This window comes from Sphaeramia orbicularis, chromosome 21 (genome assembly GCF_902148855.1).
Source record: "Sphaeramia orbicularis chromosome 21, fSphaOr1.1, whole genome shotgun sequence".
Classification (NCBI taxonomy): domain Eukaryota; kingdom Metazoa; phylum Chordata; class Actinopteri; order Kurtiformes; family Apogonidae; genus Sphaeramia; species Sphaeramia orbicularis.
The window spans coordinates 25,676,431-25,699,990 of NC_043977.1; the positions used below are offsets into that span (position 1 = coordinate 25,676,431).

Genomic DNA, 23,560 nt, shown 5'->3' on the forward strand with positions numbered 1-23,560 from the left:
TTAAAACTACATTTGTCTGTGCTATTTACAAACAATCTGATCTATAATTCATTGAAGAAGTGAGATGTCATGATTCGCTTAACAATACAACTCTTCCCTGTTTGTGCTCTCATGTCAAAAACACACATCAGATCATTCTCACTCAACAGTAGAGCTGCAACCGATTAATTGAATCAAAGTGATCCAAAAAAATCATTCAACCACAGTTCTCCTGAATCAAAGCTTTGTTTCCATCATTTCTCTGCTGTTAAACATTGGTTCCACTGTTGTGTTTCTCACGGACGCTTATTGTGACGCACAAAGAAGCTTCAATTCAGGAAAACTGCAATAGAAGATCTCCCTCCAATCAATTCGAGTCGATTAATCGAATCGGGACTTTTTGCATTGACTTCAAGCACCTAGTCGATTAATCGGTTGCAGTTCTACTCAACAGTCTTGCTCTAAAATTTTGCTTTTACTATTTAACTAAAATACAAAATGTGCAAGTGTCAGGTATCACACCTGTTACCCTGTTCGGATCTTAAAATAACTTTGCAGTTTGATTGTCGGTTTTTCAAGCTTTGGGACAGATTGGTTCACAAAGACACTGAATTCATTGGTATCAAGTTTACATGTTTTTCTTTTTTCTTTTCACAGATCTCAGTCTCTTTTTGTCTTGGACATTTACAGTAGTCAATCCTCAACAGTCAAGTCTCCAGCAGCGAAGCCAGAGTTTGCATAGTTAACCTGTGCTCACGTTCAACACCTTCATTCAGAAAAAAGTCTTGTTCAGTCTCAGGTTTTTGTCCTCTTAAACTGAGCTGTCCCTTATTTGACTCTCATGTCCCCCCTTAGACCAGAGTCTTACACTGCCAGGTCATCTTGTCGGGCCCGGCTGCTGGTCCCGCTGGTCTTGCTCAGGCGCCGTTTGTCCCTCATGTAGCTGGAGTGCATCAGAGGTGAAGGCGAGCAGCTGTTGGGCAGCTCTGTAGGTGCCTGCTCATACCTCATCCTCAGAAAGTCTTCGTCATCCTCCACGTTGTCGCAGCTGTGATGGCGCTCCGTGGCCAGGTTGACCGAGTTCTGCTGCAGCGCCATCCTGTTGTTGAAGGGGTGAGAGGCCATGGAGGTCATGGGGTTCATGGAGGTGCGGTCTGCCAGGCACTGACTGAAGTCTGGAGGTGGGGTGCAGGAGATCGAGGGCCGCGGTGGACTGTTGGGCTCCAAAGCTGCGGACACGGACACTGTCACGGCTCTGTGGCTGTTCCTCTGCATCACCTTGTTGCGTACACACTTCTTAATGCTCTTCCAGCCCAAGTGGTAGAGCTCCAACACGGACAGCAACAGAGACACCCCGGCCACCACCAGCATGAAGACGATGAAGACGTTCTTCTCGGTGGGACGGGACATGTAGCAGTTGACAGGGTTAGGGCAGGGCCAGGACTTGCAGAGGTACAACGCCTTGAGGAAAACCCCATAAATCAGGTACTGCACCACAACGAACGTCACCTCCATCACAGTTCGGATCATGATGCTCAGGATGTACGTCTGCAGCAGCGCCCCTTTGAGGCGAATCCGACCTGGCACTTCAGATAAAACGTCCTTCCCACTCTCCCTCTGTTGGAGATACTCCTTCTCCCCCTCCAGGTCTCCACCTCCCTCTCCTCTTTCCTCTCTTTCCTCCTGCTCTCGCCGTCGTCGCTTCTCCTCCCTGCGCACCGTGTGCATGGCGTGACCCATGTAGATGAGGGAGGGCGTGGAGACGAAGACGATCTGCAGCACCCAGTAGCGGATGTGGGCGATGGGGAAGGCGCTGTCATAACACACGTTGGTACAACCGGGCTGCTGGGTGTCGCAGAGGAAGTCACTCTGCTCGTCCCCCCAGGAGGACTCGGCCGCTGTACCCAGAACCAGGATCCGGAAGATGAAGAGCACGGTGAGCCAGACCTTCCCGACTGATGTAGAGTGTTCCTGGACCTCCTCTAAGAAATTCCCCAGGAGGCTCCAGTCCCCCATCACTGCTCAAAGGCCGAACACACACCTGTGACAGAGACTAGAGAGGGAGCCCAGAGAGGAGGTGCAGAGGAGGTGAAAAGGTCAAGTAACTGAGGTGAAGATGTAGAAAACAGAAGGAAAAAAAGAAAAGAGATGAGAGGACAGTCAGTCATTATCAACAAATATAAACAGGCACTTTCAAGAGGGTTCAATTTGTTAACATTTTTTGATGCAACACTTGATTTGGTTTTTATTCACCATTCCCATTAATACAAATCTGAATAATAAGAACAAGAAAACACATGAAAAGTAGCTGCTTTGCATCTTCATGCATGACAGAGGCGAGGATGATAATTGCAGTACATTTTACTGCTGATAGAAAATATGCCTAATAAAAAAAAAATATATATTTTTTGTTTCACAAAGGCAAGAGGGAAAATGAATGAATATGGATGAGAAATAGCTGTTCATTTGTGGATTTTGAAAGAAAAAACAAATCAGACCCTATTTTCATTCCTGCTCTAAAAAAAAAACACACATTAGACACATTTATGCTTGTTATTTATTTACTTATTTATTACTAATTATTTAGCTTTTATTGGTGATTACTTGCATAAACAAGAGTCACATGTGACTCATACATCAGCGGCACTCTAATTTCATGTCTAATTCATGATGATGCAGATACATAAAAATAGTAACTATGGGGGAAAGAATAGGATATTAGAAATATTTTAAAGTTCTCCTAAAGTTCAGGGGAACTCATAACTTATTAAGAGCTCCTGCCAGTTTCCCTGTACTCTGAACTAATACTTAGTCACTAAATAAACATTACATTTACTTAACAAAACAATATAAAAGTAGCGCAATCAAACACAAAGTGAAATTAAACATATTCATATGAGCTATTGATTGAATTTTAAGCAAGTAGGAAAAATCGAATCATATAATACTTTGAAACTTTTAACTATGAAAAAGTAAATACATTTATTTACTCTTGTTTTCTCTGTTTAATTATTAAAAAGTTATTATTATGATTATGATTTTTATTGTTTGTGGTGTTTCTATAAATCTTGCAAACAAGGATGTTCATGAGTAAAATTATTAGAATTAATTTCTTGAAAAATCATTAAAGTACAAAAAGATGATTTTGGGTCAATCTAACAAAACTTTATCTAAAGCATGGACGTCAGATTCATTTTAGTTCAGGGGCCACATACAGCAGAATGTGACCTCAAGCAGGTCAGACCAGGAAAAGAATAACATAATAACCTTTAAATAATGACCTTAAATTTTGATCTTTGTTTTAGTGCAAAACTAAAATTACAATTTTAAAATGTTTACATTTAGAAGCCACCCTGTCACAAAACATATGAATAACATGAACATCCTTGAACAACCTGAAATTTCTTTAGAAAAATAAGTTCAATTTTAACAGAACTATGCCTCAGTTTATCATTTACACGTGTGCTTTACAACTTTCAGAACACAGTGGATCTACAAAGACACAAAACATTTAGTAACAGGCACCTGGAACAGAAAAATATAGCATTTAATTTTATGATCAAAACAACTTGTTAAGACTCAGTGACACCTTTGACCGTTAATGTCTGTAATTTTTGTACTTTGTAAATTCATCCTCTGGCCCACAGTGAACCCTTCAGGTGGCTGCAGACCTTTGACAGTTGTGGAAAAAGTTACTAGATCACCCTTGTTTTCTTCAGTTTCTTGTTCATTTTAATGCCTGGTACAATTAAAGGTACATTTGTTTGGACAAATATAATGATAACGATAAAAATAGCTCATAAGAGTTTAATTTCAGAGCTGATATCTAGACTTTTTCCATAGTTTTCTTGATAATAACCAAAATCACTTCAGTTCTTCCATCAAAAGCTGTGGCATTGTACTGACAAAAACAATGCTTTTAGGCATTCCATGTTTTCTTTTCTGTCTGTTTTTGTCACATGATACACACAGGAGTTAGTGCTTGATTGCATAACCAGAGTTTTTGATGACTTTTGATGGTCTAATATTTTTTTCCGCGACTGTATGTACAAATAGGTCTTAACTAGAGGCTATTTGTTTTCATTAATCATTCTGTGTTATGTAAGTAACAGTACAAAGCACAAAGGGACAACTTCAATCACCCACAGTGTGTCATAGTGTCACCCCGACCTAAAACTTTAGTGGATCTATAATCAAAAGAAGTCTCTGTCAAACATTTAGTTAATCTAACAGATTTCTGACTAATATTTAACAAGGTTGAATCTTCTTTTCTTTGGTTTCATTAAATATGTCTGTTGCATTAAAAAACACTTGAGTGACTCACATTGTGTGTCGTGTCGTGTTGTTGCCTTTTTAAGCAGAGCATGCTTCACACCCTGACGGTAGGACTTCTATACTGTATATTCCTGGCAATGAAATGACCTGCCTGTTTGAGTGGCATCGTATGCATAAAAATAGTGTCTGTGCCTGTGAATTGCTTGAGGACTGGACTCTGTGGCATGAGAACATCCATTTTCCCATTAGAGAGAGAGAGACAAGGCACAGAGACGGAGGCAGAGGAAGTTCATGAGTCATGTAAAAGTAAATACTGAAGTTGTTTTAAGAAAAATGATTCACTTTTACACTATGTGTGCTTACATTCCCTCCATTTCTCAAATTATGCATGGCGGACAGACAGGGTAAAGGGCCACCACGGGGCAAGTCAAAGCTAGGAGACTGTGTCCTTTTCATGCTCTGTGACCCGGCGTGGGCTGCGTGGACTCCATCGCTCATGGCAGATCATCAGCAGACTCCACTCACAACAACACCGCGGCAGCTGGATGTCTGCCGTCCTGAAATGCAACCCTCCTACATGCTGCTATCTCAGACTGTCACTCAGATTGACACCATCTACGGCTTCGTTCACACTACAGGAAAACACGGATGTCTGATATTTTCACTCGTGTGACTCAGATCTGTTTTTTCATGACGATGTAAACAGCGCAAAACACATGGAGTTTGGTCTTTTTAAGTTTGCTCTGAGCTACTTCATCTGTATTTAGACTGATTTACACCTCAGGTCTATTTTTTTGTGTTTTTTCCACAGTCCTGAAGTGAGCCACATGCACAAAAATAGTGGAGTTAAATGTGTTCAGATCATTGTCTTTAGTAAAACGACACAGTTAACATCCTCCACTACATGTAAAAGTTGTGCATTCACTCAAAAAAGCATTACTTTGCAACCTAAATAAAAGTATTACTGATACTCTTTGTGCAGTAAAAAGGTCCATGTCAGTGTTTTATTAATATATATGATGTTTTGGATTAATTTTACTGCTACATTCACTTGCATTAATTCATTTGAACTACTTTATAGCCTGTGAGTTACTCCTTCCAGTGCAGAGTCATGATTAATCTACTTTTAACTTGATGTTGAGGTCACATTAAAATAGAATTAGATCTATATCTGATTAAGGACTACATATGGAAGGCTATATTTACATTGATAGCCTAAGTGAACCAAATCTGATATTTTCACTCATACGTGACTCAGATCTGTTCTATTGCGACTGTGTGAACCCAACAAATTACATAGAATCTGGTCATTTCAAGTTTGAAACGAGCCGTCTTCATACATGGTACAGATCAGCTCATTTTCAGTGTCAATAATCAGAATTCATCTGACTTTTATGTCACTTTAAATGGACATTTTTCACCATCTGCGCTGGAGCCTGTCACTCACATGCTATAAAGTAAAATGTAACGTACAGGACACATGAATGCAGCTGTAAAATGAATCCAAAACATCATAAATAATCGTAAAAACACTAATTATTACATATATTATATTAAATGTAAAGTTTAATATGCACAACTTATACACACCTGTGCTCCGACAGTGACGACGCATTAAAAAATAACGAATAAAAAATCAGATGTGAGCGATAAATCAGAGTTGAGGTCTATGGCTGACTGTGTGGACGCAGCCTAAGTGTGTGTGCAGACACTTTGACCTCAGCGTTAGTGAGAGTTTGGGTGAGACCCAAACATGGCAGTGTCAGCCTGGTGCGTCTCAGTCCAGAATGACCCTATAAGGCATTTCACTGGACAGCTTTATGAGTGCCATAAACGACCCCCATCATTGAGAGGTCAAGAAAACCAATCAAACTCCACTGACGGGCGACCTCCGACTCTTCGATGCTGTAGGGCCTATGTACGTTCGTCTACTTCCTGCTCTTACCTCACCATTAGAGATCAAAGCAGGATGAAATACTACATAAGAGGACTGGAAATAACAACGTGACAGGTTTTTCCAACACGTCACACATCTGGACTTATTGCCCTACTTGGGTAAATTGTTAAAAACGTATACATTCTTCAAAAAGTGGAGACAAATTGTTAATTTAATGGTCTGAAAAGTATCTGCATATACAGCAGAATATCACCTTTACAATCCCAGAGCGTAAATAAGCCAAACAGGGACTTAATATTGTATCTTACCACCTGTCATCTCTTGCTGAGTGTAATCCATAAGTGGCTGCTTCCATTCCTTATAGAGATAATTTGAGTGTGCTCTGAGCTGCTCCTTGGTTCTGAGGCTGAGAGAGAATGATCTACATGACCATGACCATCTGTCCCCTCGTCTGTCTCTCCCTCCCACTCCTTCTCTGTGAGGTATATATATGGTAATAAAAGTGAAAATTACATGATAGCGCTCTTTACTTAACTGTATTAATCATGGAGAGGCGGGAAAACACCCAAATGAGAAATGTGGGAGAGCAAATGTTCAGCATTTATCCACGCCCAAGGCTGATCCACATGGCTGAGGAAAGTTTGTGATGTGACACTTGTTTTCCAGAATTAACCTAATACCCTGTAACGTCATACTGGTCACAGTTGGGGACCAGCTGGATCATTGGTCAGCGAAGCTTGTCCACTCAGGAAACTGGCTCCGAGCCTTCCACGGATAAAGCTCATGATCTTTACTGGAAGTAAATCACAACCAGGCTGAAAGTTTGAGGAAGGGACTGAGAGTTCAGAACCGCACAATAACAGGAGGTAGAGAACAAATTAAAGTGACCATGTTCTTATCAGCTCAAAGTGACAACAGGCTTTCCTCACCTGTGCTAACAATACATCTCCCCCTGGACTCATTTGAAAGGAACCTTTGTGTGGGTCTGTGATTTAACCTCAGACCATGACAGTAATTATTAAACCACCAGTGCAGTTGGTGTCATAAATTAAGATGCAAGAAAAAAAAAAAAAAACGTTAGTTATGTGCTTCAAATATCCCAAAAAAGGTTTATTGTTTTCTAGTAAATGAAGTCAGCTTTTTAAAGTAGGTTCCATTACATGAAGACTGTCAAGGTTTTGTGTGAATAATACTCTATCCCTATTATTAAAGAGGCTGTATGTAATATTTTTACATTAAATATGCAATATTTCCCTTTTGATATTTGACTTTTGATGTTATATCAAACATTTAGACAGAGCCAAAGTGTTAAATAGATAGAAGATAGAAGCACTGCCATTGTTTTCACCACCGTCCAGAACTCTAAATTAAAAGAAGGAAGTTTGATGCTGAAACGGTAGCATTTCTTCTCCATTACTGATTTAATCATGATGCTTATGAAGTTATAAATTTACCATCTTATGTTATTATGTTATTGCTGTTTGTTGATCTTGTTTGGATGGTGCAAAGTGGATCTTAAGTGCAGCTATTAACCATAAACCGTATGGAAACCTGAGGCTATTTGTGGTTTTACTGTGGCTGTTTCCTGTCTAAAAACAGAGCTAAGCTAACTTTAATGTAAACTATCAACCGATGTAGCATGCTATTACTCCTAGAGCTTGGTCTTTTAATGTTGAATATTCTATATTTACTTTGGACTGCTTGAGTCTTAGTCTGAACTCTATATTTTCCTTGTCAGATGCAGTAGAACAGGGCTGTCAAACTCACTTTGGTTCAGGGGCCATATTTAGCCCAATCTGATCTCAAGCGGGCCAGACCAGTAAAATAATGACTTAATAACCGATAAATAATGACAAATCCAAGTTTTTCATTTTATTTTAGTACAAAAAACCCCCACTTAAATTATGAAAATATTTACATTTTACAAAAAAGATGTGAATAACCTGAAAAAACAGAAATTTCATTTGAAAAATTAGTGCAATTTTAGCAATAGTATGCCTCGACTTATTATTTATTCATGTGCATTACACACAATGTTACATAAACATTTGGTAACAGGCATAAAATTGTTAAAATTTTGGAGTTTGGAACTAAAATTTGAACAATTTCTACAGTATTACATCTCTTATTATAAACACAACTACAGATCACAGCAGATCTACAAATGCACAAAACATTTAGTAACAGGGAGAATATTGTTAAAATTGCATACTTCGGGTTGTTCATCTTTGTTTTTATTTATGTATTTATTTGCATTGTATTTTGAAAGAATAGTTTTGTAAATGTAAATATTTTCACAGTGTAATGTTATTTTTTCACTTAAATTTTTCCCACATCATTTTTCACAAAGAAAATTTGTAGTTGTCAATAATTAGGGGTATTGTGTTGTTATTTTTACTTGATATCACATTGGTCTGTATGTGGAACCTGAACCAAAATGATTTTGACAACCTCTGACTGTTCAGGTTCATTTTTGCACTTTCATCCTGCGGGCCGGAATGGAACCTTTGGTGGGTCAGATTTGACCCCCGGGCCGCATGTTTGACACCTGTGCAGTAGAAGGTACAAACATCTATGTTGTTGTATTAATATCACTTGTTAGCTCATAAACAGTGGATAAAGCTAGTATTATTTAGCTCTAATGGTTGACATGGGCATCTATTCCACGAAATTGTAACATAACACAACACCTAATGACCTCTGAACCTGCTGCACAATGACCCACATCACAGACAGGTTTCCTATAATATAACCTTTGAAGGGAAAAAACTAATCTGATAACAATGTGGCGTTGATAAGACATAAGTGTTATTTTAACCGACTGTCTGAATTTGGGATTGAAAGAGAAAACTTGAAGTTACCACAATTAATCCACTGTAGCTTCAGTTAAAAAAACAATTACGAGAAAAATTATAAATGTGCGCACTTATGGTAAGTGGGTTACACTATTTAACATTCACAGTGTACAGTTGTGTAATATGTAGTTTAACAGGCTCATTTCTGTGCACACTATGCTGCTTGGCAAGTTTCCAGAACAAGGCGGATAATTCAGAAAGAACAAGGAAAGTCAATGATCTTAGTCTCTGTCTCCTTCCTTTGCTACGTCTTCCTGTTCATGGATTCTCAGAGGAAGTCATCTCAAACAAAATGATTTCCGAAAGAACAAAAGAAACAGGGTATTAAAAGGAGTTGGCGTTGGGGGGTGGGGGGGGGTGGGGGGGTAGTGAGCGTCCTTGCTGTAAAAGCCCTTCTGTCATTACTTTCACCTGTGCTCATGTTTCTGGACGCTTGGCACTAACCAGGGATTTACTATGATACATTGTGCCCTTTGCTGGGCTGTCTGGTTTGCCTGTAGACCGTCATGGCTGTCATATTTGTTTATAATCTCTATGGCAGAGTAATGAAGAAGTAATGGACAATCTGGTTATGAGGTATTCCGAACAGTCAACTGCGCAAATAGGGTATTACGCACCCGTGGTTTATTTCCCTTTGACATTTACCAAAGCGTTGGATGTGATCTCTGAGTCTGTGCATGTCTTTGTATCTGTGTGTCCATGCTGTTCTGACATTATAGTGACACAAACCTGATTACTCGTTCCCATTAGGGGGATATTTAATATAAATTGTTAAATATGGTTGAGAAATGTCAGGGTTTAGGTCTGGGTTGGGGTTAGTTTTACACAAATAGTTATAATATTTAACCTATAAGGACCCAGTGTGACTTTTGTGGCAGTTCCTAAATGATTTTTTTTCTCCATGTAAATTTTTCCCAAGTGATTTATCACCATTCATTTGTTATGATATTTTACTCTGAATTTTGCATTTTTTCCAGTGAAAGTCATCTATTTTCCTATGTTTAATTGACTGATCATGTAGATGTTCATAAAAGCTCAGAGAAAAGTCAAAGGTTATTATATCAAAACAGAAAAAAAACTGATGAATAAGTGACTTTTTCAGTAAAATATATCATTAACTGAACATAAACCAAGTGTGTCCATCCACTGTCATTTATTAAACGCCATGGGGTTTACTGGTGAAAAAATATCATAGAAGATGAGAGTGTTTCCACCTTCACTATGGAGCCTCTGAGCAGGTCATGAAAAGACAACAAACTGTATTTTACACCAATTATTTACATGTATTGATAGGATTAGTTTAGTTTAGTTTATTGTTTATTTGACAGGGACATTGTGCAGTCACATGATTGCACCAGAGTTAGGTAAGAGCTAATTTGCAACTGTAGTCCTTGGGTAGGTAAACAGACAACAGTTAATACTAGGGATGCACAGATACCACTTTTTTCCAGACCGAGTACGAGTACGAGTACTTACATTTGAGTACTTGCCGATACCGAGTGCCGATACGAGTACTTAATAATCCCATTGCAGTTGTTGGTTCCTTTTGTAAATGCGCTTTATTGTCGTTGTCATTAGCCTGACTGGTAAAAAAAAGTGCTGCTACTGACATTTAATGTGTTGGAATGAGCGTTTGTCAATTAGTCCACCAGGGGGCGCCGTTCTGAATTAACCATACTGGACAAATACCACGAAGAAGAGTAAAGTTTTTTGAGAAGAAGAAGGAGAAAGTCAGTAAAAACAAACATGGAGACGACAGAGGTAACACTAATGTGATACTAATGTTGCAGTGTTTTCACTGGTAAGGTTTGACAGCTTAGCTTCAGCAGGTAGAGAAAAGAGAAATGAGTGATAGGTTTTATTTTCACTTCCGCTGGCGGCGGTTCGCACCGCTCCGTACTCCTGCTGGTATTCTCCAACTGGGTACGCATCCGCCAACACCTGGAAAATGGATGGAATGTACGCAAAGGACGGACAGAACGCTGTGTCCGTATCTGTTTGTGTCTGTAACGTTACTTGCAGTCAGCGTTACTTTTATCACCGTCATTTATTTTGAAAAATCTCCACACTCTTCACACTCCCCACACATTATTCCTCCTACCTGCTGCACTGAAGTGTGAATGTCACACAGCCGTAAGTGGTATCGGTGCATTTGTATCGGATTACTTTTACGAGTACGAGTACACACACTGAGTATTGGAGCCGATGCCCGATACTCGTATTGGTATCGGAGCATCCCTAGTTAATACAGAATATAAAAACAAGACATTACATAAAACAGTTAACAGATCATTTAAAAATGAAGCATAGATAAAAATATGACAATATAATATAAAGCTTTAAATAGAATAATAACAATGTATTCTAAAAAATATAATCTGCACAAAGCTTAAACAGCGAATATAAATAGTTTTAAAAGGCCCTACTGTAGTTATAGCAGCTTCTTTAAAAAGATTAAGCCCTGAGTGTAATTCAATAGTGAAAAAATAAATAAGCTATGGCACCTTATTATGGTTACAGTTTTGTGTTGATTTTAGCCAAAGTTTAAATCACTGGATTAAGGATTAGTGGATGAACAGTTTAAATCAGTAGATGTTTTTGGTCAACGGTGGATGTTTGGGTCTTTATGGGTTAATGTTGAGGTTCATCTCCAGTTTACAGTTCCACAAATGCATGTGTGCCTTTATAAAGTGTTAGCAAGCGAAAAGCAATCCACGGAAACAAAGTCTAGGTGTTGGAGAGTTATTATGATAAACTAAGAGAGAAAATTCTGCATGAACCGCAGCCAAAAGCTACAGTCACTCCATCACTTCAGTGTCGGCTCAGGCTGGATGAACTGCACAAGGTTGTATTTGACTTTCCAGGCAGAGGTTCATGAACAACACTGTGCTGGTTTGGACAGCAGTCAGTTCGCTCAAAAAAGGTAAAGAGAGCAACTAGTGAGCTGCGTTATTGTCCTGAATAAACGCTCTCCTCTGCAACTTAACATCTATAAATTCTCTGTGGAGCAGGATCTGCACTTGCTTAGATGGCAGTGAAAGCCTCATGATGGAACCAGTTAGATGTTTTATTGGATCATCAGTGTTTTATTGTCTTAAGGTGGCACCGCGAGCAATGATTTCAGATTTACGTCTTCTCATATGACCGCTGAATGTGACTTAAACGTCTTAAAACAACAGTGTGGAGCTCAGTTTTACTCCCTGTAATACCCTTAAGCTGTAACCCTGAGTTGTTGACATTCATATCAGAAAACAGCCGCAAGTTTAGAACTGGCTCATGAGTTTGTCAAAGCTCTGTGCCAGCCTTTTTCCATTATCCCCTTGTACTGGGCTCTCTCATTCTGTTGTGTGTCCGCTGACCAGGAACAACAGGGGGCAGGGTTGATTTAAACATTCCTCTGGTGATCTGCACCTCTCAGCATTAAGCCATGATGGACAGAGTCTGGATCCTCATTGAGGATGAGGATCCACTACCTGCTCTGCACCGTCCTCATAAACACACGTTCAGTTACATTTTTATTCTCTTTTATATTCTTATATTCTTTTATATTCTCTTTTGAAACTCTGTACTGCAACTCTTACTTTAATATGTGTGTGTTTTTATTTTTATTTTATTTTATTTTATTCTTTTTTTTTTTTTTTTTTTTAATTTATGTGTTGTTTTCTTACTTGCTGTTTTTAATCACCTTTTACATGTTTCTTTTATAATGTTTTAAATGTGTTTCTATTTGTTTCTTTTATTTCAATGTCCTGTGTGAAGCACCTTGAATTGCCTTGTTGCTGAAATGTGCTATACAAATAAACTTGCCTTGCTTTGCCTAGATGGGAGGTACATATGTCTTTGGCTGGGTTCCTTTTAATGGGACATGTTTAGACTACATCAGTGGGAGAAAAGTCTTTACACGGTGCTGTGCATTAAGTGCAGTGGTCTGAGAGGAAGATAACTTACATTTACTGGTAATCTCACATTGGATCTCAACACAGTGGCTTTAAACTGCATCACTTGAAAGTAATGTATTGGAGGGAAAACGCATTTATTTTCTAGAAAAAAATGTTAGCATTATTTGACAGATTCTAGAGGGAGCAATCTGACCACACAGGGTCACATCAGTGGGTCCTAATGTACACAGTGAAGAGCCCAGTATGAGCCACATTACATGGATATATGTCAAATATTTGGACTGTTTGACTGTATTTTGGAAACTTCACACAGTAAATTCCCGTCACAATAATTCAATAGTCTGCTGTGTTTTTGCCAAAGTCAAGATGACCTAGTACGTCAAGTGTGTGATCCCGGCTTACGTCAATTTGTCAAAACTGAAGCAAAAACTACTTAAAGGTTTAAATGCAACTAAATTTTCCGCGGAACAGAAACCTCAGTGGTTTAGTGCATGAGCTTTGATTGGATTATGTTCATGTTTTCTCCTGACAACTGAGATGTAAACCGTCGAACTGCACTGAGAAAAGCTCAGTTTGTTGTATGCTCACAACAGTTGTATCAGCAGGTGGACGTTCTTTACCGTAACTTTAAACATAGCTTCAACTTGATCATAAATGAAAAGTTGTATTAACAGTGGATTATGGTTTTATTACATTTATCACTTGATATCAGAGATGTCAAATTAAATACAGGACAGAGAATAGAAATAATTATTTAACTTTTAATATTAGTAGAGGTCACTGATCTATTATTTGGCATTGGGAGGTGGGAAGTTATAAATATAAACAGTTCTTCTGTAATTAAGCAGAGTTTTCTTGTATCTGGACTTAATTATTCACTTTTCTGAAAACCTTTACTCTGTAGATGGTAACGCAAATATCAGTACTTTCTGATCTTTCTGGGCTCATAGCTTTTTAGTTTTCAAAAAATATTAGTATTATTGCGTGCTTTCACAACATCTACACTGATTTCAGTCTAAATGATAGAAAAGATGATCCTGTGGTTTTTTCTTTGATGCTCATCAGGCACATAAAACTAAAAAGATGCAAGTTGAGGACGTAACACCACAAAAAACACACGAACAAGTAAAAAGATGGTAATGCAAAAGATGAAATATATTATTTTTGTACTTTTCTGAGCCTTTACTTATTCATTTTTACAAAAATAAAGAGGTTCAATCAGTTCTTCTTTTACCAGTCTTCCGTTCCACACATATATCTCGGTGTTTTGTCACATTTGCTGTCTCTTAAGCTACAATTGGCATTGCGCTACACTTTTCCCTGTGGAAATGCTGTTGCTTATTTAAACATATATTTTTTACGACTCTTGTGAATGTTTTTCCTAAATCTGTTTGTGGCACGTGATCGTTATCAAATAGTACCAGAAGTTCTGTAACCCAAGTAGCAGTTCGCTCTGTGAGGTTGTGTGGTGACAGCTCCGCATCGTTTAGTACAACAGCGGCACATGACAAATATGTCACAGCAACCACACAACTGTTCTGCTGTCATACATTCATATACAAGTTTCATCAGTCACTTCATACAGGATGCCATACATACTCCAGTTCAGTGATGTTATTTTTACACTATGGGTGATTGAAGTTGTCCCTTTGTGCTTTATGCTATTACTTACATAACACGGAATGATTAATGAAAACAAATGGCCTCTAGTTAAGACGTATCTGTACATACAGTCGCGGAAAAAATTATCAGACCATCAAAAGTCATCAAAAACTCTGGTTATGCAATCAAGCACTAACTCCTGTGTGTATCATGTGACTAAAACAGACAGAAAAGAAAATATGGAATGTCTAAAAGCACTGTTTTTGTCAGTACAATGCCATAGATATTGATGTAAGAACTGAAGTGATTTTGGTTATTATCAAGAAAACATGGAAAATGGCTAGATATCAGCTCAGAAATTAAACTCTTATGAGCTATTTTTGTTGTTATCATTATATTTGTCCAAACAAATGTACCTTTAGTTGTACCAGGCACTAAAATGAACAAGACAATAAAGAAAACAAGGGTGGTCTAATAATTTTTTCCATGACTGTATGTGTCTAAGTTTAAGAGGCATGACTTTCGTATGTCAACTATTAACATTAATATGTGGAGGGTGCGTCTCAGACTGCAACAGCTGGACCGCATGGGTGGCGTGCATATCTCTCCCATGAGTGCCAGGATTACAATCAAGGATGAGCATGTTTAAGTTTAGCCGTATTGGCCTTGTGCAGGGGTGAGTTCAGGATAGTATGACTGACAAAGTGGATCTGATTCAGGATTATTTCCCATTCAAATAAGTCACCTGTTGCTACCACTTACTGGCCAGTGTGGATCTCTGCCTCCATATATCAGTCACGGCGGTAGAAGCCAGCGGACCGATGTGCTGCCTGCTACCTTACATGGCTGTCTGGCTCTTCATCTGCCCACTACTGTACACAGACCCACAGGCCTGTTATGATCTATTGTTTAGCTGCATATGGCATTACACTGGAACTCTGCACACATAGCTGCAAGGTGTTTCAGGGAGGAAAATTCTAACCAATAGACTCCAAAATAAAAAGGCTGCTATTTTTGAGGTTGCATGTTTTGCTGGTTTGGTGTATTTTAATAGCTTTTGTGGATCTTTGTTATTGTAAAATAGTCATAGATTAATTTAATTTTCACCAACACTGACATACTAATGTGAACAGTCAGTCTAACTTTTTCCTGTTCCTGTGAGGTATCTTTTCATGTTTAGTTTAATGTTTAATGTTTAGTTTAGACATGTTACATCGTTTTTATGACTGTGCAGGAACACTGCTGCTTATTCTTTATGTGTCTTCACTGTCAAACAGAAGCACACCGGCACAGACTCATCAGCATTCAGGCAGAAACTCGTATTAATTTTTTCTGGATGGATATAACAGTTTTTATAAAAGAGTAAACTCAGTCAAACAACTTTTTCAAGATCAGTCTCTTCTAGAGTCACTACAATGGGTGCACATTTCATTATTACACCTTATTATTATATTTGTAAAATCCAGATTAACAGAAATGACATCTGAATGGTAACTTGGTTGGTTTCTGTTAACAGGAGGAAAATGTTACTGTTCCTATTCCTTTAGTGTAGAAACAAGACGCTCTGGAAGATGATCAGATAAAATCAGGATTCCTAGAAACTTTTAAAGACTTCATGTGATTTGCAGATGCTGCCACTGACTCCGAGATTAAAACCTGATTCACGCTGTTTAACTATTGATTTTTTATGAGAGAGGAGGCCAGAGGGAAAGGTGGAAAAAGCCCAAAAAAAAGCTGAAGAAAATAAAAGACCTGCCCCCTTTATTAACCAGTCTTTCTGAAACAGTGTCTTCAACATCATCTGTCCACTCAGACAGTCTGATGATGCCGTTATGACTCAGGATGCTCACAGTGTTTAACAGAATCTGCACTTCCGTCTACAAAAGTTTCACGTAAAAATCGGCTGCTTATTGGATCACCTACCTGCTGTTTTGCCTCAGTCAAGGTGTGCTGAAAGCAGGTTTGTCCTGTTGAAACGAGTTGTCCTTCGGGTCAGGTGGTGATGCAGAGACGAACAGATGAGCTCTGCTGGGACCTTGTTCTTCTGGGCTCTAGTGGACGATGCTTGAGCTCAGTGTCGTCCCAACACCAAACTGTACGTCCGTGGAGGGGGCATGAGAAGAAAAGCAGGGGCATCACGACAGAGTGTTTCCCACCACGGCCCTCCCTTCTGTCTCTCCTCTTCCTCCTCCTCTTCCTCCTCGTCTTCCTCCCCCCACTCCCCCTTTCTTCTTACATCCCTGGTGCTCTATTTTTTGCTGGGAAGCATTCTTCGGCAACAAGAGGGGAAGTGGAATTGTTTCTGGGATCAATGGCAATTCCGCTCAAAGTAAACTTCCAAAGTGTTCTTATTTACTCTGTAGTTCTTTTAGTTTACAGCTTGGTTGTCTTTGCTGGGCACACTTCCAACCATGCTGAAATTCCTACAATGAAAGATTCATAGGAAAGTTACATTATTTTACTTCATAATGACATCATAATGTTTAACTCTTCTTTTTATACAGGTTGATTATCTCTTAGCAAAATCAATGAGGTAGGATGAATGAAATATAGAAGGTTAAAAAGGTAATATTAGCCCTAACTTGACATATTTATATAAAACTAAATTATAGTGTTTTTCTTCCGGGGTAAATCTGAAGATCTAAGAAACATAACCTCATGTGCTACCTCCAGTGTTTTAATGAAAATATAATACCTGCTTCGTTCTTGTCTTCTTCTTTCTAGTATCTCTTCTGTCCCAGTTCAACATGAAATCACTTGCTGAGGTTTGGGATGCGGACAGAAACTCACAGACAAAGCACGTCCTCTTAGTTTGCTCTTCTGTCATATGTGGTTTGAGTACCAGTATTTCTCTGTTCCACAGCCTGCCTGCAGACAAACACAGCATTATATAGTTTCATGTGAAGGGCCAACATGCCTTCAAAGGTCGTTTTTATGGCCGCAGTCAACCAGCGAGGACACACACTTAGAACACAGTCTGTAATTTTAATATGCTTGTATGAACAAATGAGACTTAATACTTGTTTTTTCCTTTTAATTTGTCATTAATTTGCCTTCTCTTTCACATTAGATTTCACTGTCAAATACCTACTCTGGAGCAGTCAAAGACCTCTGTTATTTCTCATTTTGTTCACAGGCTTCATTTTGTGTGATGCTTAAGATCTGAAAAGCTCAATTCACCACTAACAACTGTCCCTCTCACCACGGGATAAAGAAAAAGTTTTTCTAAGTATAAACAGCAGTGGAAACTTCGCGACAAGGATCTCATGACAAACCATGCAAGACTTGTGGTGGAGAGCTGTGACCCTGCAACCTCAAACCTGCTTCACCTCCTCCTCCTCCAGATATTTCTAATGCTTTACGAGTATTAATTCTCATTTCTTGCTGTTAAATCTTTCTGTCTGTATCTGATCTGTATGATTATTCAATATAGAATAATGATAAAACTCAAACACCTAATGCCCTTGTGGATTTTGAAAAGGTCACTAGAAAGAATTGCCTGTGATTTCCAAGTTTTTTTTTTTTTGTTTTTTTTTATTACATGGAGCACTTAACATCCCCCTAGGCAGCAGTCAGTCCAGTGTTTGAAGGGAAGGAAAATCTATCGCTAATTCCTCCTTGTGTAGCCTTCCCAAGTTTAAAGGCTACTCTGATGTTTCCATTGTGCTGCTCATCAGGATGGATTAAGAAGTGGAACGACATTCACACAGAATAACAGCATGAAGTGATTTGTAATAAATAAATGATGTTCCACGACTTCACCTAATCTCCTCACTTAGAGCTGTTCAGTCGTGCCAGGGGGAGTGTGTCTGTACGAGGGCAAGATCAAGAACAAGAGACAACAACTGCATGTGTTTATGTGTGTGTGAGCATACTGTATATATGTGTGTGTGTGTGTGTGTGTGTGTGTGTGTGTGTGTGTCTGTACTTGATGGAAAAAGCCCACGCTGCCAGGGTGCATTAGTGTAACCCTCCCTGCCAGCCTGACCCCTGCCTTTTTTTTTTTTTTTTTTCTTTTTTTACTCCTGACACAAAGCCATTTCAGCCATGCCTTCCCAGCATCTGAGGGAATCCAGGCTCGATGGACACGTGCTTCTGAATGGCCATCACAAACTCATATACACCCTTCAACTCTCTGCTGTTTAATCCACCAGTGGCAGCCTGCACGGACCGAGAATATCACAGTGAACTGTAGCCTCAAACTCAGAGAGGATAGTGCTGAAAAGAAAAGAGGAAGGAAAAAATTGTGTTGTTTCTGCTGGTTTTACCTCATCACAGGCTAACAATACAAGTTAACCCTTTCATGCATGAATTTTGAGAACCTTAGTTGACATTTTTTTCCTGAGTGTTTTTAATCCTGTTTAGGCATAAAAAAAACAATGCAATTGATTTTTTTTTTAATGAACTGTTTTTTCATGGAGTTACAAAAACATCCACTCAGCTGGACACCGTTCATTTAATTTTTGAAGCAAAGAAACATGTATTTAAAGCCCATCATAAGGAAGTCATATACTGTGTGAAAACTATTCATTCAGTCATGCATTCATTCATTTTTTAATTTTTTTTCGAGCATTTACAGAATACATGCAAATTCAAAATTCCAAAATCATTCATCTACACTCTAAAAGAAGTGGGAAGAAGAAAAACTATGAAACAAAAACATTTTCTCATGCAGCTAATCTGATGTTTTCTCACATTTTAACATAGTCTAATACTTGTTATTACTAACTTCATGGAGATAATATGCAAAAAACCCCAACTTTTTGATTAAGAAAACTGTTAATTACAGTCTAATAACAATTAGCAATTGATTTAAAGCATGTTACTGCTGATCAGGTTTATCAAAAACAGCAAAATTATAGTAACAGTATGAATTGCAGTGGATGGGATGATGCATAAGTGTTCACTGTATTGGCTGATATGGAACTAAAACAACAAAAGCCATGAATATATAAGAGAACAGCTGGAGAAGAACTGTCCACTGTAGTGACCACTATGCATGAAAGGATTAAAAACGTTAAATAACATACAAATAAATGTAATTGTCATTAGTTGTTGTTACAGTAACTGATCAAAATGTTGGAGGTTACAAAGCAGTTACATACAAATCTATTATTTTCCATAAAAAGTTGGTATTGAATAGCATTTAGCAGTTATCTCTTTACCCATAAAGACCCAAAGCTTCACTGGCGACCAAAATCTTTTAGAGATATAAAAAGTTAAATACCTGTTCATCCATTTATCCTATCAGTCCATGTAAATAATTGGTGTAAAATAAAGTTTGTCATCTTTTCATGGTCATCAGATATGACCCATTTGGACGTTCAGAGGCTCTGTAGTTAACGTGGAAACACCATCATCTTCTACAACATTGATTCACCAGTAAAACCCATGGAGTTGGAGCAATGACAGTGGATGGACACACTGGGTTCATGTTCAGTTAATGATAGATTTGACTGAAAAAGTCACTTGTTCTTCTGTTTTTGTTTTTGATATAATACCCATCAACTTTAATCTGAGCTTTAATGAACATCTACATGATCAGTGAATTAAATATAGGAAAATACCTGATTTTCACTGAAGAATGCAAAATACTGAGCATAATTTTAGAATAAACGGTGGTAAATCACTTAAGGAAAATTAAAAATAGAGGAAAAAAAATCATTTGGGAACTGCCACAAAAATAGTGTTGGGTCTTTATGGGTTAAGCTCAGTTGCCCCTGGTACCTAAGGTAGCTCCAGTTCCATCTTTCCATCTGCGTTGCCATGGTGATGCTAAATGACGGCTGTAGCAATACATGTTATACATCCACATAACCAGAAGAATATCCGCTAAAAGCTCAACAAAACCAACTGTCAGACAACAGAACACACTCCAAACAGCAAGCACTACAATGGAAATATGTTTAACAAGTTAACAGTCTGAGACCAGCATATGTCATGAATAATTCAATAAAACAGACCAATGTGACAAACTTTGCAGCTAGCACTAAGCTAACACTTAGCAGTTCCAACAGTATTATTTCTCTATTACTAAACTCACTGCATTTGATAAAGAAGGGCAAAAAATAAAGGTCTCATTATGAAGCAATGACTAAGTATTTTATCTTAGCTTTACTTTTACGATCATAACTTGGGTTTTATATGAATTAAAGCTTCTGCTATCAGTAATTCATTGTTTGGTGTTATGTTGAAATGATTTCCCCTGGAAACAAATGACCCAGGGCACAGCTGGCTCAGATATTATCTATGCTTGTAAGACTTTTAAGCTTTGTTTCCCATTTATCAGTAGGGTAATCGCTTGTATTAGGCTTCATTACAGATTAAATGTTCATCAGGATGACAAATCATCTGTAAAACTATTACATTTCCAAAATAACCTTCCCAATGCTTGACATACAGTACATCATGAGAAATCTAACATGCTGATGTAGAAGTCTTGCTGTAAATTATATAAATATATTTAACATTACTTTATATTTACAGGTTACATCTTCATTAGGTAAAACATCTCGTCTGTCCTGGTTTATATTTCAGCTGACAACTTCAAGTACAATATCAGCATTAATGATCAAGAACCACCAAAAACTGAGGTTAATCCAATTTTTAACTAGACATTTTTTATCCAGACTCTTTACTCTTATATCTAATGGCCTTTTGAATATTTAATCAGTACTTTTCTAAGCTTACACTTTAGAATTGCACACGTTCTTTTGTGTCATTTTTCCATTTATCCACCTTCCGTCTGATATCTATTATATCAGGATGCAAAGTTCATGGTAGTATAATCTAAGTATTACATTTATATTAAAACTTGATCCAATAATTAGTGAATTACTGGTCAATTAAATGCTTATCACTATAAATAAAGACATTTGCAAGTTAATAACCCTTTATAAGAAATATCAGCCTGACTAAAACCTTATGAAGTGGCTGTAATATAATAATAATAATAATAATAATAATAATAATAATAATAATAATAATAATAATAATAATAATAATAATAATACATAGTAATTGAAGAGGTAATAGTTCAGGGATATTTTTGAGACACAAAACACAAATTTAGTGTCTCTCTAGGACTCAAATCTACAAAAATACATATACAATCTAACATGTACTTTTCTGACTGACTTCTGAAGTTACATTCACTTATGAATTGAGTGTCAAAATATGAGGGAATGTCATGTTAATCACAGCTAAAAATGAAGTGTTGTAATCTCCATGAAATGCACATTTAGCAGTATCTTGTACTGCATTTGATTAATCCTAACCAGCATCTAATCAGGTGTTTTCTGTTGTGAAATTCTGTCAACCAATGTGCCCCATGGTACCTAATTTTGGAAAAAAAACAATAATGGTGTAATACAGTGGTCATCAGAGATATGTAGTTTTTCTTTTTTAAAAAACTGTTTCATTTTACACATATGATGTCTGTCAATTTAGAGGGTAATTTTACAAGCCATGAAAGCTGCAATTCATGTAAATGACAGCGCAAAAACATGTAGTTTTGTGCAAAAATGAATGCTAAATGAACTCTTGTGACGTATGATACGTCACCAAAATCAAAATGGGTGCTGCCGGGGCAAATTTTACCTTAATCTTTGAGAACGGGGTCAAAAAATATTAAAAGAGGTGAAAATGGCTAAAAACTTAGTCATGTTGAAGCTGCAGAGACATCTTCAGTGACTCGGAACAGACCATGAAAAGAAACAGTTACAACAATGTCTCTCTGACATTCAGGTGTATAGTCCTTATATCTACTTAAACCAGGGGTCTCAAACATGCGGCCTGGGGGCCAAATGTGGCCCGCCAAAGATTCCAATCTGGCCCCTGGGATGCAAAGTGCAAAAGTTCCACAGTCAAGGCTGTCAAACTTGTTTTAGTTCAGGTTCCACATACAGAACAATATGATCTCAAGTTAAGTAATAGCATAATAACCTACAAAAAAGAAAAAAAAAAGACTCCATATTTTCTTCTCGGTTTGATGTGATAATAATGACAGCTTCATATTTTTATCTTTGTTTTAGTGCAAAAAATAACATTAAATTATGAAATTATTTACATTTACAAACTATCCTGTTACAATAAAATGTGAATAATCTGAACAAATATGAACAACCTGAAATGTCTAAAGAAAATGAAGCACAATTTTAACAATTTTCTGAGTTTAGTGTCTGTAGATCTGATCCATAATGCACATGTATAAATGATAAGTTGAGGCTTAATATTGTTAAAATTGCACCTATTTTTCTTAAGAAATTTCAGTTTTTTCAGGTTATTCACAACTTTTTTGTTTGGATAGTTTATAAAAGTAAGTATTTTCATAATTTAATGGGTTTTTTTGCACTAAAAACAAAGACAAAAATTCTGAGTTGTCATTATTTATAGGTTATTATGCTCTTATTTTACTGTTCCGGCCCACTGGAGATCAAATCGGGCTGAATGTGGCCCAAAGAAAAGAAAATGAATTTGAGACCCCTGACTTAAACAGTTAAATCACAAATTGCAACTTTCTTGACTTGTAAAATTATATATTAAATAAACAAACAACCTTTATGTAAATGATAGAATAATTGAAAGTAGATAAAAAAAAAAAAAAAAACTGGTTTCCCTCCACTGAGTATAATAAAAAAAAAACAGTTTAGTTCCATAGGGCATAACCAAAAGGGGCTGATCATTGACTTTCTATTAGTATAGAAAGTTAAACTTTAACCTTTATTTAATTTGACTGTTATGTGTATTCTCCTCACATTATCTATTTTTATTGTTTCAAATAAAAAAGAACATGCTGAATAAAAATGCTCATACAGAATCAGGCATTAATAAGTGCTTTGTAATGACAGAGACCCAGTGTGTGTCGCTAATGTTTGCACAGATAAGCCACTAATGGAGAACATGTACCTTAAATATAAAGTGTTACCACTGCATGAATGCATCCCATGCTCACTGTCTTTCTGTAGAAAACAACACCATCCATCCACACTTATACCATCAACATCATTTGTGAAGTTATTATTATACTTCTGACACCTTGTTGACAGACCAAC

The 23,560-nt window shown here is 37.5% G+C and overlaps 1 protein-coding gene across 2 annotated transcripts; it reads right to left on the bottom strand.

The window, feature by feature from the left end:
* Positions 1 to 627: 627 nt before the first annotated feature.
* On the bottom strand, positions 628 to 17,368 carry gja5a (gap junction protein, alpha 5a). Of its 2 annotated transcripts, XM_030124220.1 has the most exons (3): positions 17,203 to 17,368; positions 16,431 to 16,930; positions 628 to 2,084 (listed from the first exon to the last, which is right to left on the bottom strand). In XM_030124220.1, exon 3 carries the CDS (start codon positions 1,993 to 1,995, stop codon positions 844 to 846), a length of 1,152 nt encoding a protein of 383 aa, XP_029980080.1. In that variant the 5' UTR covers positions 1,996 to 2,084; positions 16,431 to 16,930; positions 17,203 to 17,368; the 3' UTR covers positions 628 to 843. The 2 variants fall into 2 exon arrangements, with proteins under 2 accessions (XP_029980080.1, XP_029980082.1); XM_030124222.1 differs by lacking the exons at positions 16,431 to 16,930; positions 17,203 to 17,368 and adding an exon at positions 6,460 to 6,720.
* Between the last annotated feature and the right edge of the window lie 6,192 nt (positions 17,369 to 23,560).

What these genes read in the sequence shown, in the direction of transcription:
- gja5a (XM_030124220.1), bottom strand. Translation starts at nt 1,995, where the DNA reads ATGGGGGACTGGAGCCTCCTGGGGAATTTCTTAGAGGAGGTCCAGGAA.